The sequence below is a fragment of the Lactuca virosa genome, chromosome 9 (genome assembly GCF_052849685.1).
Source record: "Lactuca virosa cultivar CGN04683 chromosome 9, Lactuca_virosa_CGN04683_v6, whole genome shotgun sequence".
NCBI lineage: Eukaryota > Viridiplantae > Streptophyta > Magnoliopsida > Asterales > Asteraceae > Lactuca > Lactuca virosa.
Window position 1 is genome coordinate 76,794,021 of NC_136434.1, and position 27,951 is coordinate 76,821,971.

General features: G+C 41.2%; 1 protein-coding gene across 1 annotated transcript; it reads left to right on the plus strand.

Annotated features, from left to right (window-relative positions):
• Positions 1-525: 525 nt before the first annotated feature.
• Positions 526-3,308, plus strand: LOC145141311 (putative glucan 1,3-beta-glucosidase A). The gene is made up of 8 exons (XM_079074600.1): positions 526-825; positions 929-1,048; positions 1,143-1,334; positions 1,430-1,588; positions 1,838-2,007; positions 2,106-2,261; positions 2,438-2,787; positions 2,857-3,308. The coding sequence occupies exons 1-8, from the start codon at positions 634-636 to the stop codon at positions 3,036-3,038; spliced, it is 1,521 nt and encodes a 506-aa protein (XP_078930726.1). The 5' UTR covers positions 526-633; the 3' UTR covers positions 3,039-3,308.
• Positions 3,309-27,951: the final 24,643 nt, after the last annotated feature.

Sequence of the window (27,951 nt, forward strand, 5' to 3'; positions counted from 1 at the left end):
TAAGATTGGTACGTTAGTGGATTGTTAATTTACTGAATTTCCACACGATTCCGCACTGGTTGCGATACTGGGATCTTTTGGGATTTCAAATTCATATGAAGAAGCCATTTAATGCAATTGTTTTGACGAGCTTTTGGTCAGTTTAAATTTTTTGTAATTTGTGCTTTTATAATGCGACCAAACCCTAGCAATATTTTGAATATGTGAAAGTTTGAATAATCAACGACATTAGATGAATTCAAGTCGTCAGTCGTTCGTTCCCACAGCCAAAGACAGTCAGCATGAAATGAAAAAATATGTTCTACCACATGAGTTAAACAACCCACCAAAATAAATATTATTTTAAGCCGACACATTCCGTCCACTTGTATGAGAAAACGAAAACTCCCTCCTCCGTTTCTAGATCTCAATTCTATTGCTATATGATATTCCACGGTTTCCACCCTCAAATGGCTGGGTATTGTTGACCAGGTAAGGTCAAAATGAAGACTATAAATTTCTATGGATTATATTTTTTTTATGGATTTTGAAAAGACGAAAACGCCCTCCTCTGGCTTCTAGATCTCAATTCCAATGCTATATATATGATATCCCACCCCAAAACATGTATATCATTGACAAAGAAAGGTCAAAATGAAGAGTATTCATTCAAAAAGTCAACTACTGGGGATTGTTTCTGTGTTTGCTATGTTCATCTTATCCAATGGGAGAACCATCAACTCAAACAATGAGTTGATCAGAGCCGTTAATCTTGGAGGCTGGCTCGTTGCTGAAGGCTGGATGAAACCTTCTCTCTTTGATTCCATCCCAAACAAAGATTTCTTGGTTTGTTTTCATTTAATTTTCTGTAATTTACGTTGGTGTAACTTGTTCAAACACAATCAAAACTGATACACTGTTAATTATTCATGAATAATCATCACACTAGGATGGAGTTGCACTTCAGTTTAAATCAGTCACAATCGGGAAATTCCTTGCTGCAGAACTCGGCGGTGGTTCAATCATCGTCGCCAACCGTACATCTGCTTCCGGATGGGAAACTTTTCGGGTAATTTCATTTGATATTTCAGTGACAGAAAGTTTGTTATGTAATAGCGATGATATTCAAGTTGTTTATTTTGTTCATTGCCACATTGGTGAAGTTATGGAGGATCAATGAGACCAGTTTTCACGTAAGAGTGTTCAGCAAACAGTTTCTAGAAATTGAATCGATGGGAACCAAAGTGGTCGCTACTTCTACAGATTCTGAAACATCCGGGATTTTCCAGATTATTAGAAAATCTGATGATCCAAGTCGTGTTCGGATCAAAGCACCAAATGGGTTGTTCTTGCAGGTTCTTTAACTTATGTTGTTACTATCTTTTTGTTTTAAACGATGATTCTTACAAGAATAAGTTGGTTGATTCTGATTTTTGTTGTGTGGTTAAAGGCAAAAACAGAAGACCTTGTTACAGCTGATTCAAATGGAAATGGACAATGGGGAAATAGTGATCCTTCGGTTTTTGAAATGACGATTGGACAAAGATTTCAAGGAGAGTATCAAGTTACTAATGGTTATGGTCCTTTGAACGCACCACAAATCATGAAAGTAAGATTCTATTGGTTTATACCAACTTTTTACTTTTTTAGCTTTATCCGAAAGAATTAATATATCAAAAGAAGTCGTTAAGTGATGCACAATAATATTCAAAGTCAGAATATTATTATAATAAGTTTAAAGTTTTAACGGTTTTGACTTGTCAATGTCACTTTAGTCAAAGTTTCTAAAACGTGCAAAATCCTAACATAATATAATTTAATTAAACCTAAACTATGCATGATATTACGTTTTTTTCAGGATCATTGGGACACATTCATTGAGGAAAAAGACTTTAGTTTCATCGCTGAGAGCAGATTAAACGCTGTGAGGATTCCGGTAGGGTGGTGGACAGCCAAAGATCCAACACCGCCAAAACCTTACGTAGGAGGATCGTTAGAAGTCCTTGATAGGGCCTTCTTATGGGCAAAGTATGTGATCATATGTTCGTTTTTTAAGTTGATATTTAAATCATAGAATGAAAATTTGTCTAATAATATTTCGTATATTCTATTATTTTTGTGCATAGGAAATATAATTTGAAGGTGATTTTGGATCTACATGCTGCGCCAGGGTCCCAAAATGGTTTTGAGCATAGCTCTACTCGTGATGGTTCTGTTGAATGGGGCCAAACCGATGAATCCATAGAAGAATCAGTTCGCGTCATAGAGTTCTATACTGCTAGGTATGTGCAAAAGATATAAATGTTTCCTTTCATCCTTAACATATAAAATGACTATATATAGACAATTTGTCTAGCATACTCTTTTCTTTTCTTATCTAGTTATGTTTCGGTGTAACAAACACAACTTTAGACACTAAAATATAGCAAATCTAATTGATATATTGTTTTCTCGATAGGTATGCGACAAATCCAAGTTTATATGCAGTTGAGCTCATAAACGAGCCTAATGCATTTGGAGTCTCGCTAAGCGTGTTGACAAAGTTTTACAGTGATGCATATACAGTTGTTCGAAGGCATGCTCCCAATGCTTTTGTAATTCTATCGAACCGGCTTAGTGGAGAACCAAAAGAGCTTTTTCCTCTTGCAAGCGGCATGAAGGACGTGGTCATTGATGTTCATTACTACAATCTTTTTTGGGATATTTTCAATGACATGACTATCGACCAAAACATTGATTTTATCAAAACAAACCGTTCAAATGAGCTACAAGACATCACAACATCAAATGGACCACTAACTTTTGTTGGTATGTATCGAAAACTTTATCACGGATTATAAATTTAATGAAACGACAAACTAATTTGTGATCGTGTAGGGGAATGGGTGGCTGAGTGGCAAGTAAGAGGAGCTACTAAAGAGGAGTATCAACGATTTTCAGAAGCTCAACTACAAGTGTGGGGGAAAGCTAGCTTCGGATGGGCTTATTGGTCGCTAAGAAACATCAACAACCATTGGAGCATGGATTGGATGATCAAAAATGGCTATATTAACCTTTAGAAGCGCTCGGAATTGTTCTTTTATCGTTCAACATTTTAGTTCTCAATTATTGCAATAAACAATATGATAAAAAAATATATTTTGTTATTATTTTGGGAATGAGCCAAATAAATTAATCATTAGCTATAAGTTGAGACATAAACGTAGAGTGGGCAATGTTTGGAAATATTTGTTGTACTTTTTTAGACCTATCTGTACATGTAAGACTCTACAAAAATAACATGTAACAATGGTTGAACATTCTTATAATATTTTTGCAGCTTCTTATAATTACACTATCAGTGCACATGTTGTTTATCATGAAATTACTAAAGTTGTTTATATAAATCAACATTCTAAAAAGAATCAACATTCTGGAAATAATCATCGAATTTACAGAAAACATACTATCTAGAATTGTTATTATTCAATTCATAAGAATGTGTCATTTAAAGCCATGTTTTCATGATTGTTCACTATACTGTGTGCTTAAATTGCTACTACACATACTAACAACACTTGCATTCAAACACAAATAATGGCTATTCAATAAAAAAGAAATTCCATTATTATTCAAAAAAAAAAAATTTGACAGCACCTCTAAAAAAAATCCTAAATAGCATGACAACTTTCTTAACCCATTGATAAAAATAAGAGCTTTTTTTCCATTTTTTTCAGCATTCCATCTAAACGATTTATAAATGTATTTTCGGTCATTTTTTATGAAAAATATTGTATAGAAAAACGTTGATATCGTTATGTTTGTGGTTTTTCATTTGTTATTGTGTATAGTTATTTTTGTTAGGGTATTAATTTGATATTTTTGGCTTGTTCGTTATATCAACGAAAGAGGTAAAGTGGAATGGATATTTATGGGTTGGATAGACATCATATCTATATTTTCTTATTTTTTTGTTACATACGAAAAGTGTCTCAGTCCTAGCCCTAGTGTGGCTGATCATCCGAAAAGACCAGCTAAATATCTTTGGCTTGGTGAACATTTACCTGACCAAACTACCTGATACTATTTTAGAGGAGTGACATTTAAAACACTTCAAAGGAGAAAATTGCAAGAAAAAATAAGAATATATGGATCCGATGCCCATCAAACCCCTTAAACCCATAGCCGTTTTAACCTTCTTTCTTTTCTATTACAATGATTTTTTTTTCCTTCACTCCACTAATATTTTAATTGTCATCGTACAATGAGTGAGATGGCAAACGGGCAACAAGCTGTGCCGCTAAGCCTTTTTGAATGGTAAAGCTAATCCTTTTAAAGACTACATCCGAAGATCTAGGGGATATAACATTACTATGCATGATTCATTGTACTCTTTTAAGAAGCTCTACCGCATCCGGTGCGAGGAAACCAAACGTATCAAATGCAAATGGTATGAACACGTGTTGATTTTCCATGCACGATTTCTCATGTTTGGTGACTTTGCCTGTAGCTGCTTTTAAAGCAGCATGTCCCGCCGTGAAACCCCCAACCCTCAGGCCCATGAGAGGGGATACCCCTGTAAGATCCACACATGCGTGTTTCCCTCCTCCCCATCCAAAAATCAAAATGTCAGCCGGTCTGAGGGTTGACCTTCCTTCTGTCGGGTCAGTCAAGAAATTAACAGGTGCTTCTTTCTTAGCGGAAACCCCGGCACGCTTAAATATGTTAAACAAAACATCCCTAACCATATAGTGCCTGTATTTCAACCCCGAGAGTTCTTTACAGTGAACTGCATGCTCTCCAAAAGAGTCCAAACATGCCTTGCGACACACATGACATATATCGTCAGCTGGGAATATGGGAATCATGAGTCGATATTTGAGAATAGTACGATACTCCACGGGAGACATGTGTTGGCCAAGCCCATCTATAGGGATAGCTAGAAGAAAATCTTGAGCATGTGGTGCACGTAAGCACTGGAAAACCACTTTCTGCCGAGCCGTCATGTCGAGATGCACTTCCATATCTTGGACAATTTTACGAAAAAGGGCACTCGCCAGTGTATTCTGGGATTTAGGGGGGGGGGGTGTCTTTAGTAGTAAAATTGTTAAGGTCAAAATCTGGAAGCTTGTTGCGAAGGGATGCCAAGGCACAGTCATAATCAGAATCCATACCATGTATACCGCTATCCCGTAAGATGTGGTCTTGCAATACCCAAGATTGGGCCCTTGAGGCAACAAAAGCATAGGAGGTAGCCTCTACTGCCGAGTATAAACCCAAACCCCCAAACCTAATAGGTAAGGAAGCAATTCGCCATTATATGTCACCAAAGAAAGGGCCCCCACAAACCACAATGTCCTCAATCTCCCCGCGCAATCCATTGTCAAAGAATATTGCCGCCTCCTCCATGTGAACGGGTTGGCACGTCCTCAACCCAAAGAAAAGCTTAGCAATACCCATACAAGACCGAAGAAGAAGGAGCTCACTCTGGGGGTCAGACAATTGTTGAAGAAGGTGCATCAAATTCACAGTGTTTTTGGCTCTCTTTATGGCTAAGCTGCGAATGAAACTAGCATCTCTACTAACAGCTCCCCCAAGAAGTTTCACCCCCAAAGGCGGCCTCCTGATGTCCGCCGGAAATAGCCCCTCCCGTAACTTCCTACCATCACATGAGGGCCAAAAGAGCTCGTTTCTTGATATTCAGCTGAAGGCCCAATTTTGGGCCAATCACCGTAATGATGTCCAATGCTTTGGCCACCTCCTCCGAATCTCCGATAAGTGTGTCATCATCCAAGTACCATGCATGGAGGAGAAGCTTGCAATTGTCTCTAATCTTATGCAAGAGCGGGTGCAACACAATGGCAAAGAGAAGTGGTCCCAAGGGGTCTCCTTGCTGAACCCCAATAGAAGACCGAATGTGTGTGTTGCCTAGATATAACCTTGCTGCTTGACCATATAGGAATTCTACCCACAAGGAAATAGAGGGACACCTCAATCTGACCTCATGAAGTAATACGGATCTGTCAATAAGGTTAAAGGCATTAGAGAAGTCCACGGTAAGCATGGAGAGAGATTTGTCATCGTGGCGCTCACTCAACAACCTATTGGCGCTATGTAAAACGGCCTCAGCGCCACCCGACACCCCGACTCTGAACTGAAAATCATTGAGATATTTGGCCATTTCTTTACCAACCCCCTTCATGGCCAACTTGGAAACCAAACGTCTCCATATAGTACCTACTGCAATAGGTCGTATTCCCTTGTCAGGTTTTAAGAGCGGCGTGAGAGGAGCAGAGGCAACAAATTCTGCCAAGCTCGAAGGGCATCTTCCCCCTAGCCATAGATTAACCACAGAAGTAATAGCACGTAGGAGGTCTTTGGCTATAGTTGAACCTTCTCCACAAAGGGCATCTAAAATGTGTTGAGCTCTCAACCCGTCCCTCCCACACGAGGTACCTTTAGGGAAGGATTTAATTCCCCCAAGGACATTGTCAACATCCACTACCAGGGGAGGTTCTGAAAATATGGTGTTAGGCATGGAAGGCGGTGGCTTGTATGGATGCTTATCCTCCAATGCCTTCGTGGTATCACCCCCAAATGGAGCAACCCCCGAAGAACATAAAACTTTCACTGCTGCTGTAAAATGTCCATCGGCAACCTTACGAAGACATTGTCTGACATTGGAGCTGCCCGGTGTTCTTTTCTCCTGAATGTACTCTTCTTTTTTATCTTGTTGCTCCAGTCTTGCATTGTCAACTAAGTTTTTAACTAGCTTGGCGATACCGTCTTCAGTCCCCCAAGTAGCTAAAGCGCTCAAGATATTACGATGTTGCAAAGACTTCCTGTTGCCAGACCTACTTTCTTGCCTATTCTTGGGCCTGAACACCTGAAGAGTACACCTAGGAAGAATTAACAAAGCAACCCACGCTTCAACGGATCCGGGATGAGCAACCACCTTGGAAAGGGCTGCTTTCAAAGCCTGAGAGAAAGCCATACGACAGTTATGAGGGATGCTTTTGACAGTGGTGATAGGCAGCTTAAAAACACGATCAAGTAGTTGAGCATCCATCACCAACCCATCATTGAGGTCGGCTTCCGGTTCATTGGGTATCGGCTTTGGAATGCCAGCAATATGCATGCTCATGTCATCAGCCCCATCAATAAACTTAATCAAGCCACCCGGGTGGTGACATGAACGACTCAGGGCATGAAGCTTCATGCAATCCCCACATATCCATTGACCAAACTCCTTCAAAGTTGCTGCCACAGACATAAACAATCCAATGTCAGAAGTAATAGCCTCCCGTAACACAACTCTGCGTTCAACTGTATGGAGGTGTAAGCTCTTGAGATGAGATATCATACGGGAAATCCCTTTACTTCCAACAATACCATTTGGGCAACTGTGAAACCCCCGAAAAGGAAACGGCCAACCCCCGCTCTCAAAGGAATGAGAGGACGCCATAAACCAACAAATAAAGATTATTTAAGCCTCAAGGTGAGACCCGAAATTAGAAGCACTAACCCAAAAGAAAAAGTGACACTCCAACAAAAGGCTGGAGTGTGCACAATGGAACCCACACCGGATAGAATCTCTACATCAGCTTGAGTCGAAAATTGGCAACAACACTTGAAAAACTCATTTAGGCATTTTATCAAACACTTGGCGTGCAGAAACCTAACTATATCAATTCTTTTATATACAACATTTTTCAGGAAAAAAAAACCGAAAAAACCTAAAATACCCTTATAAATCGTCTATAAGTAACATTAAAAAAACTCTTCATTTTGTTCACATTTAATCGTTTTCTTTTTTTGTACATCATATGACATCTAACTTGTTTAAGCTGTTCACATATTACTGTAAGGGGCAGGATCCCAGAATCAAACTCATTATCCTTAATATTTCTGAAGTCTTAGGATTCTTAAACATATCTCAGGATCCTTATTATTATCACTAATATTTTCTAACACTTATAATGGCTATATTCTTTTTTCTTTTTTCTTACATGTGCAGAATTAATCAACACAAAACTCATTCTCAACGGAGAATCACTTCAACCAAGCTTAAGACCCGGGAGTACCAAGTCAAACAACCTGTAAATACTTGTTTAAGGAGGATCCTGGAAATCTCGGACTTCTTGTTGTTTAGATTAGACTATAAAAAACACCTGTAAATCGCACACTATACACACGATTAGCTCTACTAATATACGTGTACTCGTATTATCTTCATCATCCCAGTAATCTCATATTGAAATCATTAATAAACAAGGCAGGTGCTCATTATCACCTCCCAAGGTTTTATGTTGGAGATCCTATAAAGGATCAAGGGCTTTCCTTGTAACTCACTTGTCTCACTTTGATCATTACTCTACATTTGCATTATTCTAACACCACAACATCTCATACAATTTGGTTGAATTACACTTGATCAATTTTCGATTAAAACAATTTTGCGCCCACCGTGGGGCTGTGGTGTTCACAATCGTTCGAGAATCTTGTCTACCCAACCAACCTTATCCTCTTCCTCCATTCCTCCCATTTTCTCTAAAAGCCTTTCACCACCTCCAGGCGAAGCTCCCAAGAAGACTTCTGAGGCACCAAAGAAAAACACCTCTCAGGTCGCTACCCACGGATTTCAGGATCCTCCTGTACTGATTTCCAATAATGAGCTCTTTGCTATGATGAAGAGATTGGAACGACAAGTCACTCAGCAATAGGAGGACAATAGGACGATACTCAAGGAAATGGAGAGAATGATGTCGGAGATCCACAAACCCCAAGAAGCAGTGTCACACCCCAAACCGGAACGACAGAAACGTTCGGGGGTGGAGGACGTCATGTACAGTATCACAACAAATGTATAATAGTAATCAAAGCACCAACAACCATTATATTGATAATGAAGTATTTACATCGTGTTCATAACATATATTGATTGACTCCAAAAGTAAATAGCAAAAACAAAGACTTGAAGCTACTATGCTCCATCTTCTCGGACTCTGAGCGTGTACCTGTCTACTAGTTTCCTGAGAATACAAGTGATTTTGAAAGTGTATCAACATTTAAGTTGGTGTGTTCATAAGTATTTTGTTTTAGAAAGTAAGTTCCTTATTCCTTGAAAATGTTCGTGTGTTCCTCCAGAAAATCCTATATTTTCTTAATAAGTAATGACCATACAAGTTCCTTCTACGATTACTTAGTGAATACAAGTTATATATAATCTAGATCAAATGGACAGTTGAATGGGCGGATCTGCCCTAAGTCCACAACCAAACAAGGAACAGGAAATGAGGCAAAAGCCACACATTCCACTGTCTATCGGATCCTTATTATATATAGCCCTAACGTATCCGCTAAGTAATCGTAGAGTTAACAATAAAGGTCGTTTTAGACATGATGAGTGTGTTCCTATTGAAAATCCTATATTTTCTTAGTAAAATGGAATGTATTCTTAGGCTTTAAGACCAATATATATATATATATATATATATATATATATATATATATATATATATATATATATATATATATATGTTTCTTATACTTAAAGAATGAAACATAGCACTTTGAATTTATATAAGTAATATAACTAATTCATAAGCAATGTGACCCATACTGGTTCTTACTATGATTACTTAGTGTATAATAGTTATATATATATACTAATATCGAACGGACAGTTAAATGTGTGTATCTGCCCTAAGCCCACAACCAAACAAGGAACATGAAGTAAGGCGGAAAACACACATTTCTGACGAGTAACAACAATCATTCAAATCTAAACCTAACCCACTACTAAGAACTAAAGAGTAAACTCCAATCTTGGTGACACGCGACGCTTTCCTATTCCCCAGGATCAGGTTCATCTTCCCATGCTCCACATCCCTACTTCCTCTTAGACCCTGCAAATCAGAACAAATGTGAAAACCACATCCTGTATAAAGGACCCAAGAAATAGCATGTGATGAGTTGTTAGATTGAATAGTATAAATATCTGCGAAGGAGGGCTTTATCTTCCCATCCTTGACGTCTTGCAGATACTTCGGACAACTTCGTTTCTAATGCCCTTTGTCATGACAATAGAAGCACTCTGCTTCTTTTGGGTTGGTAGAGAGGGTAGCAGAACCAGCTTTGGTCCCACTAGAAGAGGATCCATCATGGGGTTTACCTTTATGGCTCTTAGAAGGAGCGTTCCTCTTCTTTCCTTTTCCTTGCCCAATAGCCAAGACAGGGGCAACATTAGTAGGAGCAGATGCATCAGATTTGCCTTTTAAACTACTCTCAGCAGTCCTTAGCAGACCTTGAAGCTTGCTCAGAGTTACCTCCTCCTTGTTCATATGATACGTCATACGAAACTGGTCATAACTAGGAGGAAACAAGTGTAGAATGATATATGTGGACAACTCCTCATCGAAGTTCAGATTTAACTTCAACAACCGGTCCACAAACCTTTGCATTTTCTGCAACTGGGCCGTGATGGACTCTCCATCCTTCATTTTGGTAGTGATCATCGAGGCGATGATCTCATACCTTTCCTGCCTTACACTTTGATGGTACCTTTCCATCAAATCTTGGTGCATCTCGTATGGATAGTAGTCCTTGTAGGACTTTTGGAGTTCAGCAGTCATTATTGAGAGCATGATGCAACGCACCTTAGTAGCATCTCTTTCATGAGTTTCGTACGCATCAATTTCATCGGGAGTAGCAGTGTTCGCGTTAACCTCCTTCAGCTCCTTTTCGAGAACATACTATTTGTCCTCGTAGCGGGTGACCATGCGAATGTTGCGGATCCAATCATTAAAATTGGTTCCATCAAAGATCACCCTCCCACACAAGTTCATGAGTGAGAATGAGCAAGAAGGGGTTGAGCCAGAAGCGTTGTTGTTTTGAGTAGACATCTGAAATAGAAAAGGAACAAAGTTTAGATTAGATAATAATCCCCAATTAAACACCCAAATGAGAAATTAGGGCTAGGACCCAACATAATTATTTACAATTCAGAAGAGGGATGCCGTAATCTAATTGCAAATAATATGAAGGTCGGTAAATGACGATTTACCAATTTCCACCATGAAAAAACAAAAAAGAATTCAAGTTTTAAATGAACTGAAATTCCTAGATTCTTTTGAGATTCATTGAACTTTTCAATGGCATGTTAAAAATATCGATTATGCCCTTCAAGTTTGTGACTGGGATACCTAGGATCACAAACAAGGTGTGAATAACGATGCAAATGTGCTTGATACTCTCAATGTCATTTACCACCTAATCAATGTTCCGGTTAGCCGCACACGCTCCATTGATCTATATTAAACATTGAGCTACCCTTTTCCACCTTTGCTAGTCCCAAATTAGCGGGCTGGTTAACCACACACGCTCCACTAACGACTTGGCAAGGTGCAAAGTGCAATTTCATGGAGTAGCATACATTTTCACATTTTTCCTAAAGTAACTAAGATTGGGAATTTATAAAAACATTTAGTTACTTTATATAATCATTATAATTATTAATGAGGAATTAGTTGTCCTATCCTACCAGTTCGGCTAACGACGCTCCACCAATCAAGGAAGCGGTGGGTGAGAGTGGACAACCATTAAACCACCATTTTATAGGCAGTAACCTTTATACCCCCCTTATAGATCGACTTTGTAAATGAGGCCTACTAACGGTAACACCGACTTATCTTTTATATATATATATATATATATATATATATATATATATATATATATATATATATATTAATCTTATAATATTATAATAGTATAAGGGTTGAATTTTAAACTTGTAAAATTCTAGGGTTTAGAATTTAAATATTTCAAAATTAAAACTATTAATCAAAAATTTAAATTCCAAAACTTGACGGTAAGTTTTGAAACTTTTCACAACCTTATTAGATCAAATTAAAATAATTTAATTAATCAAATAATTAATCATTATTTAGATTTGACCTAATCCAATTTAAGGCAAGATAATTCATATTAAATAATACAAATAATTTATTTTATCATATAAACAAGTAATTATCTCATTATTCAACAATTATCTTCTAATTGGATGAGGATAATCAATACCATATTGAAAAAATCGGATGTTATCAGTTAAAAACGTTTATGGTAATTATCCCAACCCAATTCTAGTCAAAATCCTGAAAAATCTGCTAACAGACGAGCCGACTCGTCGAGTCACAGACTGGACTCGTCGAATAGCCCTGACTCGTCGAGTTCATCAGGGGACTCGACGAGTTCATTAGGCAGATGCATATTTTTTGACTTTTGCAGCTTTGAACAATTTAACTATGCATCAAATACAATAGAAAAATAACCTGGCTCTGATACCACTGATGGGTTATGAGCAAAACAACAATCTTATGGTGTACATGCAAACCCTAAAGCTTTGGATCTAGTTTTTCTAATTGTACATGCAATAATCATCCAAATCTTGTAAACCCTAATCTATCATATAGAAATCGAAATTAACATAATGAAACAAATAAGAATGTTACCTTTCAATTGTAGCTTGAAGATCCTAGCCTTTGAGAGCTTAGTATCACAAATGTAATACCTCTTATCACAAACACCACAAACAATTGGAGAATGTTAGAGATAGAGGGGGAAGGCTCAAAATCGACTCTAAGATCCTTCTAGGGTTTTTGGTAGCTGATTTGGGGTGCCCAAGGGGTCCTTTATACAGGTGAGGAATTAGGGTTTCAATCAAAGACCTAATCCGGTTGCTTAGGCTCTACGCAGCCCATAGGAATCTTCCAGAATACCTAGCCTTGGACGAAATCCTTATGGGCTTCCATAAGATTTCGTCTAACTCTTATCCAAGAGATCCTCATCCCATTTTGCAATTATATGATAATTACAATACCAGTCCCCTTAATTTAATTAACCTATTTTGACCACAAAATTAATTCTAAATTAATTCTTGACCAATGTTAATTAAATAATATGATTTCTCTTTTAATATATTATTCACATAATATATAAATAAATCATATTTATCCTCTTTCTCCAATATTCATCCAATCAAGTTGCTTTGGTGAAGGCAACCCAAAAGGACCATGCTACTATCGGGTCAAGGTATAGTTATCGGCTTAGACACTAATCCAACACTACTGTAACGCCCTGATTCTCAGTTATTGATTTATGGTTATAAGTTTTCATGATTTCAAGGTCTACTCGACGAGTTGGTTTCCCTGACTCGTCGAGTAGCAGCGGGTTGGTCCACCTATTTAAGTGACCTACTCGCCGAGTCCAAGATAGGACTCGACGAGTAGGAGCTGGAGGATGAAACCCTAATTTCCGGGATTTTGCACCCTATTTAAGGGATCATTATCCTCCTTTGGCCTCCTTACAGTCCCTTGAGAGCTCAGCAAACCCTAATATATGTGTGTGTGTACTCAATTTGTGTGTTTTAAGCTTTGGAAGAGGATTCTTGGTGAGAAGAGCTTGGAGAACAAGTGACTAGAAGCAAGGAACGTGTGGGAATCAGAAATCTACCTCAGTTAGCATCAATTGAAGGTATCAAGTCGTTATCTTGACCTCATTTCCTTCTATATCTCACTTGGGTGAAGTTTAGGGCTTTTCTAGCATATTAGGAAGCTTTTCTTGTGTATGAGCTAAGATCTGAAGTTACAACTTCAAATCTGAGCTCTCTTGGGTCTCTAAGTCCATAGAGCTTCCAGCTTTTGCAAGTATGAAACTCTCCTTAGGTGTAAAACCCCATTACAAGTTTGGATTTGTCATTTAGAGTCTTTAGGGCCTTGCATGCACGTAAAGTTTGCAACTTTACATGATAAACACGCCTTGGGGAATTAGATCTGCAATATGGAACCTTAAAATGGCTTAAAAAGCATCTGAACGGATAAAGGTCTGAAGGGACTCGACGAGTCCGATGAAGATTGTCGTGCAAGGACTTTTGCATGAACTCGGCGAGTCTGTGGGGGTGAATCAGCGAGTCAACTAGGGGTTTCCCCGATATTTGGACACGAATGAACTCGGCGAGTTACAGGGAAACTCGACGAGTCAGTGGGGGGATTTCACGACTACTCGAGTTCTGGAAGGACTCGATGAGTCAGTGACTGCACTCGATGAGTCGGGTCAACATGGACTGTTGACCTTGACCGTTGACATTGAATTTGACCAAGGGTTGACTAATTGACTTATGGGGCATTTTGGGAAATGGGAAATTTACGAGTATGGTTCTATGGTGAATATAGGTCGTAGCGTTTGTGGTGGTGATCCGAGAGTTTGAGCTTATCTTTCAAGTCGACAGTTGAGAGGTAAGTTATCCTCACTATACTCAAGGGTCTAAGGCACCAAGGCCGGCCCTTTAGATTATTTTCTGGATATGTTATGCTAGTATGATCGGTTAGATCGACACCCTGGTAGATAGGATGATAATGTGTGTTATGTGATATGATCTGTTAGATCAGTTTGCTTGTCTGTAGACTATTATGTGATTATCTGTTATATGTGCACATGTTTGTTTGGCGGTTGAGGCTTCTCTGCTTTGTGCGAGAGCCAATAGACCTGGGCATTCCAAGCTGTTGGTTGTGGGCCGTGAGTATTGTGACAACTGGCAAGTTTCTGGTCAAGTCAAAGTCGAGTCAAGGTCATCGAGTCATCTAGTCAACTCATCTAGTGTTTATTTGTTAGGGTTTACTTATGTTTGCTAATGTATGACTCTAAATTTTAATGCAAAGTAACACTTGAAGGTTTTAAATGTTCCAAACTTAAAACCCTAATCTTGTTGAGGAAGTAATAGCTCTATAAAAGATTAGTAAGTGCCCTTCGGGGGTATATAACACTCAAAAGGGGATGTAAATAAGTCTAAGACCCTTACTCTACGAAGAAAAACATTAATATGGACTCCCGGCAAAGTCTCTCTCAATCTCTCCCACTGTATCTCTCTCTCCCCCAAATCTCTCCAAGAATATGAAGTCTTTTCCCAAATCTCTCAAAGAATATGAAGTCTTTTCCCAAATCTCTCCAAGAATATGAAATCTCTCCCAAATCTCTCCAAGTATGTGAAATCTCTCCCAAATCTCTCTACCTACGTTCCTCAGTCGAAAATAGCCCAAAACCGGAGAAGAAAACCCAATAGGAACATTTTGGTCCGGAACCCTCTTGGCCGGAACCCTCTTGCTCCGGAACCCTCCTGATCCGGAACCCTCTTGGCCGGAACCCTCTTGCTCCGGAACCCTCCTGATCCGGAACCTTCTTGGCCGGAACCCTCTTGCTCCAGAACCCTCCTGATCCGGAACCCTCTTGGGCGGAACCCTCTTGCTCCGGAACCCTCCTGATCTGGAACCCTCTTGCTCCGGAACCCTCCTGATCCGGAAGCCTCTTGGTCCAGAACCAAGAGGAGTGCATCTTCGGATCTTACATGCTCCGGAAGGGCCAACGCTTGCTTCGGACCTTGCTTCACTCCGGAATAGACCTGCTTCGGAACTTCGCCTGTGACTCCGGAAGTGCGAGATTCAGCTCCGGAACTTCTCTGAATGCTCCGGAAATCCGAGAAGATGCTCCGGAATTTGCTTAGTGGTTCCGGAATCCCTCCTAAGCCTTCGGACCCTCGCAGAAACCAGCCCCCACTCCGGATTTTTGCCATTTTCTGACCTTTTTATCATTTTAAGGCGTTTTGACGGCGGAAATCACACCAAACTCATATTTTTCCTATCTTAGACCCCTTAAATCACTATTTTATGCCAAAATCAATTATTTTAATATATATTCATATAAAATAGAACCCAAGATCTTTAAGGAGATTCTAAGAAAATAAAGGGGTTTGACGTTATGATGTGACCCTAATTCCTCATTTCCCATGCAAATTCCAAATAAACATGTATTATCCAAGGGAATTAAGCCTTACCCACCACCTTTCCATGCAAATGTCAAGTCACCCTTATCCTCCCCTTTTCATACGTGAACCTTCCTCCCTTATTCCACTTCTCACTTCCTCATCCAGTAAACTCCTAAGAATTCTCTCAAACTCCTTCAAGACTCAAGCTTCATTCCTTAAGGAAAATTTCCAGAATTTTTGATTTTCTAAAGTTCAAAGAACACTTCCAAGTGCTGGAACTTGGAAACTCCTTACACCTCCTCAAATCACCCAACAAGCTAAACCAAGGTGAGCTTCATACCCCATCTTTTTCCTAAGCTTTTAATGATTTTGGGGGAGAGTACAAGTCATCTCTTGTTCTAAATTCTTGAATGATTGTATGTATACGTGTGTTTGCTATGTGTGTTGAAAGATTATTATTATATTTTTTTTTCTTGCAACTCCCTGTGAACGTGAGGTTTCACAGTACCCATGAGAACAAATAATATTTTAATCACTACATGAACAATACAATTTACAAAAGGAGCCTCCCAAGTTTTGGGGAGTGTTCAACATGCACCCTTGTATCCATGCTTTTCATAACTAGAAATAAAAGTTGTTGAAATAGACCTTGAAATGTTGACACTAAGTCTAGAAGTTCGAAATTTGAACCTTGTGTTCCATAAATGACTATTTGCAAACTGTGAAGGTATTATTTACAAAAATTTGACATAAGTAAGTTCACCAAGGATTTTATGCAAATAGAAACTTTATGACAGAAAATTGTGCATGTCATAAAGCTGCTATCATAACTTCACCCAAGGAATAGTTTTACACAAATCATAACTTAGCATTTTTCTGGTAAATAATGGATCTCAATGATTTACTCGAAACTGTTAGTATTCTAGTCAGACAAATCTTCACAGTACATATATTATATAAAATAGTGTACGCCTAAAAGTCCTGTAAGAGTTATAACTAGAGTCTCCTGGAGGGGGAACGGGAATTTGTGTATAGATCTATACGGGGTTGACATCCCGCACCTTCGCTGTTCGCTACAGCTAGACCGGCCAGTCTAGGGTGACAAATGTCTTAAACGAAACCGACGCCTGAAGAACGTCATAACGGGCACTCCGTCGTATTAGTATGGTTATAACAACTCACTAGAATATATCAGAAGTGTACTTATACAGATTTCACCTTTGGTTTATAATTAACTGTGTTTTGAATCACCTCAAACGAGACTTTCACACAAGTGTTATTGTTTTAAAAGCTATTATTTTATACATCAAAAAATATAGGATTTTCTGGAGGAAACGATTTTATACGATATTTGAAAACAAAGAACTAAGACGCACATGCAATTATACTCGATTTGAAACAACACTTACAACGAATTTGATATGAAAATATTGGATTTTCTGGATTTCTAAACTATCATCAAGTTTTATACGAAAATGCTTATGAACTCACCAACATATTTTATGTTGACGCTTTTCAAACGACTTGTATTCTCAAGAAACCAATAAGCAGGTTGTTGGATCGCGGACTCAAGATTATTTTGCTATCTTTTGGAATTTGCTTACTAATGTCTCTTTTGTGTAATATTTGAGAACATAAACACGATGTAAAACAAATGTAAGCTTGTTATAATGTATGATGTTTGGATTTGCTATGTTTCATTTATATGCAATTGTTATGATACTACACAATGAAGTCACCCGCCTCCGGACGTTTCCGCCATTCTGGTTCGGGGGTGTGACAGATTGGTATCAGAGCATTGTTTATAGTGAACTAGTATATCTAGCCATACAAGATATACAACTATAAATACAATGTGACTAAAACACTCTGACTAAAAGTATACATACTTGCTAAGGCTATATCATAACAAGGACACAAACAAAAGTTTTTGGAAGAGTTGGACATCATGGTTAAACCCGGGCAGTTATGTAATCGTATTAGGGGTAAATATAGCCTGATCAACTATATTTATTCATAATACGACTAACATGTGCTTGGGAGTGACCATGGTGCCTAATGAACTAGAAACTTACCAAAACTAAGTTCAGAAGTTGTATGGAACCAAACCTAAACTATTAAAATACTATAGGAGTATTTTTGAACCTATTCACGCACACACTCTCCTTACCCATTTCTCGCCTCTTGTGCAGACTCTATGGCTGGATTTCATCTCCCTGGAGACCCTTACTTTCCCAATCAAGGAAATTGAGGTTGGATTGAAGAAGACCCCAAGGAACCCATGGAGGACCCTGAAGAACCGATAGAGTTGGAGGAAGAGGACATCGATGAGGAAGATGACGAGGAAGAGGTTGAGGAGGACGAGGAATCGGACGCAGAGTCTGAAGTTATCAACCCTCCCTACATGGCAAGGGTACCACCGCATAGGATGGGCTACAATGGCCCTACACCTCCTTGGGCTGACGATATCGAGAGGTGGGGCCGACGCCAGGGTCAGCAACCACCATTTGGGATGAACCGAGGTTACTACGATCTTCGGCATGGAGGACCAGCAGATCGCGCACTCCCTGTCGTGGTCAGACGAATTAGGGACATCGGTGCCCAGACTCAAGTGACCGCCGACCGGGTAGTCCAGATGCGAGCCTCTATGCAGGTCACGGATATTCGCACGCGAGACCTAGAGCGAGACTTATACCCAATAGAACGACTCGAGGAAGATCTTGCCATGGCGCGAGCGGAGGTCGGAGAGTACCGGGAGCGACACGCCGCTTTGGAGGAGCGCGTACGGATCACCGAACGCAGGTTAGCTGAGCTCCAGGGCGCGTCTACTTCATCATCTGCACCACCAGAACCGACTCGCCGCGACTAGTACCTGTTCACTCACTGCCATATCGATTTCCTTCTGTGCACTACCCTAGGTATTTTGTGTTAGCTTTTATTTCACTGCGTGTATTGTATGCCGTTATAAGGCAAAATTTTCATGTACTCAAAAGATTTTTATTAATGAAAATCGGATATATATTTTCTTGTGATGTGTTGCTTGTTGTGTGCTCTATTACCATTATTACATGTTGAACTTATGCGCACTCGTTATATGCAACCAAATCACCGATTCTATTCTATAAAATCATGAAATAAAATACTTTGGGTACTCATTGTCCTTCTGATCCATGACAGAAAGATGCCGAGGAGATCAACCCGTAGGAATAACAACACACCACCACCGCCGCCCCCACCGGAAATGAACTCTGCGGCTTTCCAAGCGGCAGTCTCAGCCGCAGTAAAAGCAGCTCTAGCCCACATCCAAGCCGGAAATAATGGTGGTGGACAAGGCCAAGGGACATGAAGCTCCCACCACGGGATGAATCAAGGGCCCGTAAAGGCCTGTACCTACAAGGATTTTTTCCAATGCGAGACCTCGTACTTTCAATGGGACCGGAGGAGTCATAGCTCTGAAACGATGGATCGAGAAAGTGGAGTCGGTGTTCGAGATATGCGAGTGCCCGGAAGGAAGTAAAGTCAAATTCGCAGCCTGCACTTTCATCGACCAGGCCCTGTCATGGTGGAACGGACACATCGAGGCCATGACACTTCCGGTTGCAAACTCCATGACCTGGGAAGAACTCAAAGAGATGTTAATCGCCGAATACTGTCCCCGAGGGGAAATACAAAAGCTCGAGCAAGAACTGTGGAACCTTACAGTGCAAAACTCGGACATTGACGCGTACATCTCAAGGTTTAACGAGCTATCCCTTTTGTGTCCTGGTATGATTACCTCTGAGGGAAAGAAGGTCGAGCATTTCATCTGGGGGCTGACACCTCCCTTTCAAGGAAACGTGATTTCCTCAAAACCCGAGACCTACGACAGTGCAAAACGCCTGGCCAAGAAACTTTACGATCACAATGATAAGAAAAGCACCAAAGCAGCCGAGGGGGAGAACAAACAAGAAGGAGGGAACAAGAAGAACCGAGACAACAAGCGTAAAGGGCGACAAAATTTAGGGCCATCCAAGAAACCACAGACAGTAGCAGTCCATTCTGCTACCGCTCCAGCAGCACCAGCCCCAACCGCCCCAGCCTCAACAACAACTGCACCAACAAAGCCATACGCGAGATCCAATCCCAAGTGTGACAAGTGTAACTATCACCACTATGGGGCATGCAAAGATTTCCAATGCACCAACTACAATCGAGAGGGACACACTATCCGGTATTGCAAGATGCCCCCACAACAAAACAAACAACCCAATGACAACAACGCCGGAACCAGCCGCGCATGTTACGGATGCGGGGAAACCGGCCATTTCAAACGCAACTGCCCTAAGAACAACAATCAGAACGCTGGAAGGGTCCTAACCATGGGGCAAGGGGAGGCGGTGCAAGATCCAATAGTGGTGACTGGTACGTTTCTCCTCAACAACTCTTATGCATGCATTTTATTTGATAGTGGAGCTGAGCGAAGCTTCATAAGTCAAAAATTCAAACACCTACTCAATCAAAATCCCCACAAATTGAACGAAGCTTATACGGTCGAAATGGCCAACGGTAAGACAGAATCAACCAATGATATCTACGTAGGGTGCACACTAACGTTAAATAATCACTCCTTCCCAATCAGTTTGATGCCTGTTAATATTAGGAGCTTTGATGTAATTGTTGGCATGGATTGGTTAAGCCCCCACCATGCTGAAATTATGTGCCACGAGAAGGCCGTTCGCCTTCACCTACCCAACAACGAAACCCTAATAGTTTATGGCGATAAACCCGGTTCAAACCTCCGACTCATTTCTTGCATCCAAGCACAAAAGTGCTTACATAAAAAGAATCACGCCTTTCTTGCTCATGTCATTGATAAAACAAAGGAGGAAGAGAACCTTAACGATATTCCTGAAGTACGTGACTTTCCTGACGTATTTCCTGAGGATTTACCAGGAATCCCTCCCGAGCGCCAGGTCGAGTTCCGAATCGATCTTGTACCTGGAGCCACTCCAATCGCAAAGTCACCCTACAGGTTAGCTCCTGCTGAAATGCAAGAGTTATCTAGTTAATTAAGCGAGCTTCTCGACAAAGGATTCATCAGGCTGAGCTTTTCACCTTGGGGAGCTCCGGTTCTGTTTGTCAAGAAGAAAGACGGATCTTTCCGAATGTGCATAGATTATCGAGAACTGAACAAACTCACCGTCAAGAATCGATACCCACTCCCCCGAATCGATGACCTCTTCGACTAGCTCCAAGGAGCCAGCTACTTTTCCAAGATAGATTTGAGGTCTAGATACCACCAACTAAGAGTCCGAGAGGAGGATATCCCAAAGACTGCCTTCCGAACCCGTTATGGGCATTTTGAATTCGTGGTCATGCCTTTTGGTCTCACAAACGCACCAGTAGCCTTTATGGATCTGATGAACAGAGTCTGTCGGCCGTTCCTTGACAACTTCATAATCATTTTCATCGATGATATACTCGTTTACTCCAAAAGCAAGGAAGAGCACAGCCAACATTTACGACAGACTTTGGAAACATTGAGAGCAGAAAAGCTTTACGCAAAATTCTCTAAATGCGAGTTCTGGATTCGTAGAGTGGAATTTTTGGGCCATGTAGTCAGTGAAGAGGGAATACATGTGGACCCTACCAAGATCAAAGCTATTGAGGGCTGGGGAACTCCAAGAACCCCAACCGAAATCCGACAATTTTTGGGCCTTGCTAGTTATTACCGAAGGTTCATCCAAAACTTTTCCAAGATTGCCAAGCCTCTCACCACTCTCACCCAGAAAGGCGTACCTTTTCATTGGGACGACAAACAAGAAGCTGCTTTCCAAACCCTAAAACAAGCCCTCTGCACTGCTCCAGTGTTGTCCTTGCCAGAAGGAACGGAGGACTTCGTAGTATACTGCGATGCTTCTAACCAAGGGTTGGGATGTATGCTTATGCAACGAGGAAAAGTGATAGCTTATGCGTCAAGGAAACTAAAGACCCACGAAGTAAACTACACCACCCACGACCTCGAGCTGGGAGCTGTGGTCTTCGCACTAAAAATTTGGAGGCACTACCTATACGGTACGAAGTGCACCATTTTCACAGACCACAAGAGCCTCCAGCATATCCTGAATCAAAAGGAGTTGAACATGAGACAACGAAGATGGGTCGAACTACTAAACGACTACGAGTGCGAAATCAAGTACCATCCAGGCAAAGAAAATGTGGTAGCCGATGCCTTAAGCTAAAAGGAGTACTCGGGTCGCCGAGTAAAGACATTGACAATGACCGTCCATTCCCATCTATCCTCACAAATCAAAGAAGCTCAGCGCGAAGCCTTGAAGCCGGAAAACGTCACCGATGAGGCATTGCGCGGAATGGAAAAGAATCTGACGGTCAAGGAAGACGGAGCCTATTATCTTATGGACTGAATCTAGACACCGAGGTTCGGTGGATTCCGAGACGTGATAATGAATGAGGCTCACAAGACCAGGTACTCTGTCCATCCGGGTTCCGATAAGATGTACCTGGATATCAAACAACATTATTGGTGGCCGAACATGAAAGCAGAAATTGCCACTTACATAGGCAAGTGTCTCACCTGTGCCAAGGTTAAAGTAGAGTATCAGAAGCCCTCAGGTCTACTTCAGCAACCCGAAATACCCGAGTGGAAATGGGAGAGGATAACAATGGATTTTATAACCAAATTACCCAAGACGACCGACGGTCTGGATGCTATCTGGGTAATCGTTGACCGACTAACAAAATCCGCCCATTTCCTGCCAATAAAGGAGACGTACAAAATGGAAAGGCTCACACGGGTATACCTGAAAGAGGTGGTGAGACTGCATGGAGTCCCCATATCTATTATCTCGGATCGGGATAGTAGATTCACCTCTCGTTTTTGGCAGTCGCTCCAGAAAGCATTGGGAACTCGATTGGATATGAGCATTGCCTACCACCCTCAGACTGATGGCCAAAGCGAGCGAACTATTCAGACTCTATAAGACATGCTCCGAGCATGTGTAATAGATTTTGGAAAATCCTGGGATACCCACTTGCCCCTAGTCGAATTTTCATACAACAACAACTACCACACAAGCATATGAGTCGCCCCCTTCGAGGCCTTATATGGACGGAAGTGCAGATCGCCCCTTTGTTGGGCCGAGGTGGGTGACACCCAGCTGGCACGAGGGCAATTACCGGATAGCACCCTCACAGGACCTGAGATCATCCGAGAAACAACTGAGAAAATCGTTCAAATTAGGTCACGACTTCAAGCATCGCGGGATAGACAGAAAAGTTACGCAGACAAAAGACGAAAGCCGCTGGAATTCCAAGTGGGGGACCGCGTGCTACTAAAAGTCTCTCCCTGGAAAGGGACGATCCGTTTCGGGAAACGAGGAAAGTTAAACCCGCGATACATCGGACCATTCGAGATTCTTGCAAGAATTGGTCCCATGCCTATAAGTTGCAGCTGCCCTCAAAGCTCAGCAACGTGCATCCCGTATTTCATGTATCGAATTTGAAAAAGTGTTTATCGGATGAAACCCTTGTAATTCCGCTGGAAGAGATCAAGGTAAACGAGAATCTCTTGTGCGTGGAAGAGCCAGTTGAAATCATGGACAGAGAGGTGAAACGTACTAAGCAGAGTCGCATCCCAATTGTAAAGGTTCGTTGGAGTGCCAAACTCAGACCTGAATTCACGTGGGGAGGTGAAGATCAAATGCTACAGAAGTACCCCCATCTATTCGCGAACCCTTGAAAGTTGCTTCAAGGCAAAATTTCGGGTCGAAATTCCCTCAAGCGGGGGATGATGTGACAACCGGCAAGTTTTTGGTCAAGTCAAAGTCGAGTCAAGGTCATCGAGTCATCTAGTCAACTCATCTAGTGTTTATTTGTTAGGGTTTACTTATGTTTGCTAATGTATGACTCTAAATTTTAATGCAAAGTAACACTTGAAGGTTTTAAATGTTCCAAACTTAAAACCCTAATCTTGTAGAGGAAGTAATAGCTCTATAAAACATTAGTAAGTGCCCTTCGGGGGTATATAACACTCAAAAGGGGATGTAAATAAGTCTAAGACCCTTACTCTACGAAGAAAAACATTAATATGGACTCCCGACAAAGTCTCTCAATCTCTCCCACTGTATCTCTCTCTCTCCCAAATCTCTCCAAGAATATGAAGTCTTTTCCCAAATCTCTCCAAGAATATGAAGTCTTTTCCCAAATCTCTCCAAGAATATGAAATCTCTCCCAAATCTCTCCAAGTATGTGAAATCTCTCCCAAATCTCTCTACCTACGTTCCTCAGTCGAAAACAGCCCAAAACCGGAGAAGAAAACCCAATAGGAACATTTTGGTCCGGAACCCTCTTGGCCGGAACCCTCCTGATCCGGAACCCTCTTGGCCGGAACCCTCTTGCTCCAGAACCCTCCTGATCCGGAACCCTCTTGGCCGGAACCCTCTTGCTCCGGAACCCTCCTGATCCGGAACCCTCTTGCTCCGGAATCCTCCTGATCCGGAAGCCTCTTGGTCCAGAACCAAGAGGAGTGCACCAAGGATTTTATGCAAATAGAAACTTTATGACAGAAAATTATGCATGTCATAAAGCTGCTGTCATAACTTCACCCAAGGAATAGTTTTACACAAATCATAACTTGGCATTTTTCTGGTAAATAATGGATCTCAATGATTTACTCGAAAGTGTTAGTATTCTAGTCAGACAAATCTTCACAGTGCATATATTATATAAAATAGTGTACGCCTAAAAGTCCTGTAAGAGTTATAACTAGAGTCTCCTGGAGGGGGAACGGGAATTTGTGTATAGATCTATACGGGTTGACACCCCGCACCTTCGCTGTTCGCTACAGCTAGACCGGCCAGTCTAGGGTGACAAATGTCTTAAACGAAACCGACGCCTGAAGAACGTCATAACGGGCACTCCGTCGTATTAGTATGGTTATAACAACTCACTAGAATATATCAGAAGTGTACTTATACAGATTTCACCTTTGGTTTATAATTAACTGTGTTTTGAATCACCTCAAACGAGACTTTTCACACAAGTGTTATTGTTTTAAAAGCTATTATTTTATACATCAGAAAATATAGGATTTTCTGGAGGAAACGATTTTATACGATATTTGAAAACAAAGAACTAAGACGCACATGCAATTGTACTCGATTTGAAACAACACTTACAACGAATTTGATAAGAAAATATTGGATTTTCTGGATTTCTAAACTATCATCAAGTTTTATACGAAAATGCTTATGAACTCACCAACATATATTATGTTGACGCTTTTCAAACGACTTGTATTCTCAGGAAACGAATAAGCAGGTTGTTGGATCGCGGACTCAAGATTATTTTGCTATCTTTTGGAATTTGCTTACTAATGTCTCTTTTGTGTAATATTTGAGAACATAAACATGATGTAAAAGAAATGTAAGCTTGTTATAATGTATGATGTTTGGATTTGCTATGTTTCATTTATATGCAATTGTTATGATACTACACAATGAAGTCACCCGCCTCCGGACGTTTCCGTCATTCTGGTTTGGGGGTGTGACAAGTATTCCATCCCGAGGATGATTGGACTCATAGTATGTGGGCATTCCAACCTGTTGGTTGTGGGCCTGGGGTATTCCGTCCCGAGGATGATTGGACCCATAGTATGTTGGCATTCCAACCGGATGGTTGAGGGCCTGGGGTATTCCAACCCGATGGTTGACTGGACCCATAGTATGTTGTTTATGATTATATGTGTATTCTTGTGGGTATGAGTATTTTGGGGGAACTCACTAAGCTTTCGGGCTTACAGTTTCAATTTATTGTTTCAGGTACATCAGGGGATTGTGGCAAGGCAAAGGCGTGATCGTACAGCTCCTCACTTTTTATGACTTTGTTTTTGGGATACTCTGATATGATACGTTTTAAAAACAAGTTTTGTAATGGTTAATAGATTTGAAATGTTTTTAAAAGTTTAAATTTGGCATGATTTTTATGGGTGTTACAAGTTGGTATCAGAGCCTTGGTTTGAGTGAATTGGAGGAACATTCGTGTGAATCCAGTCTCAAATCAAGGAAGGATTTTCAAAATAAATTTAAAATGATTTTCAAAATAAGTAAAAGAGGATGCAGGGTGTACGATCAGCCGGAGCCAGTAAGTGGACCCCAAAATACCATACAGTATATTTGATATTGTGATATGTTAGAACAACATGCTAGTACTAGGCTAGGGATCTTCAGGAATTACATGATAGAATTTCCTGATTACATGGTGTCTGCTAGCCTAGGGTTTTCCTTATGTGAGATTGACGTCATTACTGTAGTTACTTCTGTATGCATCACGGTTGTACATAATAAAGATCTTATAGCCTGAGAATGTTTGGTTTGGCCTTATGTTCTGTTCTTGTCTGATTGGAAGCATAGGGTAGGACCAGATATTCGAAAGTCTATAGGTTCCAACGTTATGTATGGCTAGCATACACTAGTGCTGCAGGATTGGTGGAAGTTTCATGGATGGGTGAGTTGTATGAGACCTGTAGGTCAGTTGTGAGACAGTTAGCCTTCCTCTAGGGGTGAGGTTGAGCGACCACCATGTGTATGTATATTGTTAGGGTGTTGTGCTGATACTTGAGACAAATATGGGTAGGTGTGGAAGGTAGTATGGGCCCGTACTATTGAACGCACATTACCTATACACGTAGCAAGGAAGTCAAAACCCCTAAGGTATGGTCGGGAGTTAGTTCCCAGTTATTGATGCAGAATGTCTGATATCTTCCTGTTATATTTTCAGTATGGTGGTTACGAGGCGTTTTATGACCGGATCCAGATCGGGATCAGGGCAGGGTGATCAGGGTGTTCCAACAGAGCCGGAGGTTATCGGACAGGAGGGGCCAGTGTTGACAGAGTATCGTGTGAGGGAGATCATCCGCGAGGAGGTGGTCGGGTGTCCGGGGTCAGATTCCGGAGTTGTTTGGGATTATCAAGTCCTCTATGCTGGAGTACTTCGATGATAGATACACATCCCTTGCTGAGACGGCTGCCGCTGCAGCTACCGCGGCTGTAACAACGACAGGGGGAGGAGCTGGCAAAGTTTTTCAGTAACGGGACTTACATAACACGAAGCCCCCAAATTTCGATGGTACTCGGGATCCTATCATATCCATGAGGTGGCTGTCTGACGTGGATGGATGTTTCGTCACGTGTTCATGTCCTACTGACCAGAAGGTTAGGTGTGCCCTGAACTTGTTACGGACTGGGGCAAAGGACTGGTGGAGGCTGGTGACTGGGTCGTATACAGATGACTAGAGAGCTGCTGTTACATGGGAGCAGTTCAGGGATATGTTCCGCGCTTGCTACATTCCACTGGTCGAGCGCGAGCGGGTGTCACAGGAGTTCTTAGATCTGAGACAGGGTACTAAGTCGGTGATGGAGATCACCCGCATGTTTACTAAGAGGGCGATGTTTTACCCAAAGTTCGCCTCGGAGCAGGCTCAGATGACACGTTATCTAAGCATGCTCAAGACTGACATTCGTCAGTTTGTTGCCACTCAGCGATGTGATACACTGTTAGACTTAAAGGAGGCCCCGACACAGTCACAGTCGGCGCTGAAGCGGTCGAAGACCGCTGATACCAGGACTGGGGGACAGTCAGGCCACACTTGTGGGAAGTGCGGAAAGGCTCATTCAGGGACGTGCCGATCAGGGAGTAGGTGCCACCAATGTGGCAAGCAGGGCCATCTAGCCAGGGATTGCAGGCAGCAGACTCTGACTCTCGGAGTCAGGCTTAGTTAGCATTGTGAGCAGGTGGGCCATATGAAGGCCCAGTGTCCTCTACTAGCCACCAAGTCGGTACAGGCTCCAGCGCCGACTACACTGAGGATTACCGATGGGAGGCGGGGTAGAGCATAGTATAACATCCCAAATTTCAAGTCCAAAAATTTCATTTTTAATTAATTGATTTATAAAACTTCCATAAGAAAATATAATAAAGACATATCATTTCATAAACTAGTATCTCATGTCTAAAAACTAAGCCATAAATATAACAACGCCAGAGTACAATCCCAAGAATCTCGTAATGCAGAAATCCAACGTGTATGTGTATGATGTGCAGCTACCGCGTCGGCTCCTTCCCCTTCGCTGAAGAGGTACCTGAAACAAAACTGAAAACTGTAAGCACGAAGCTTAGTG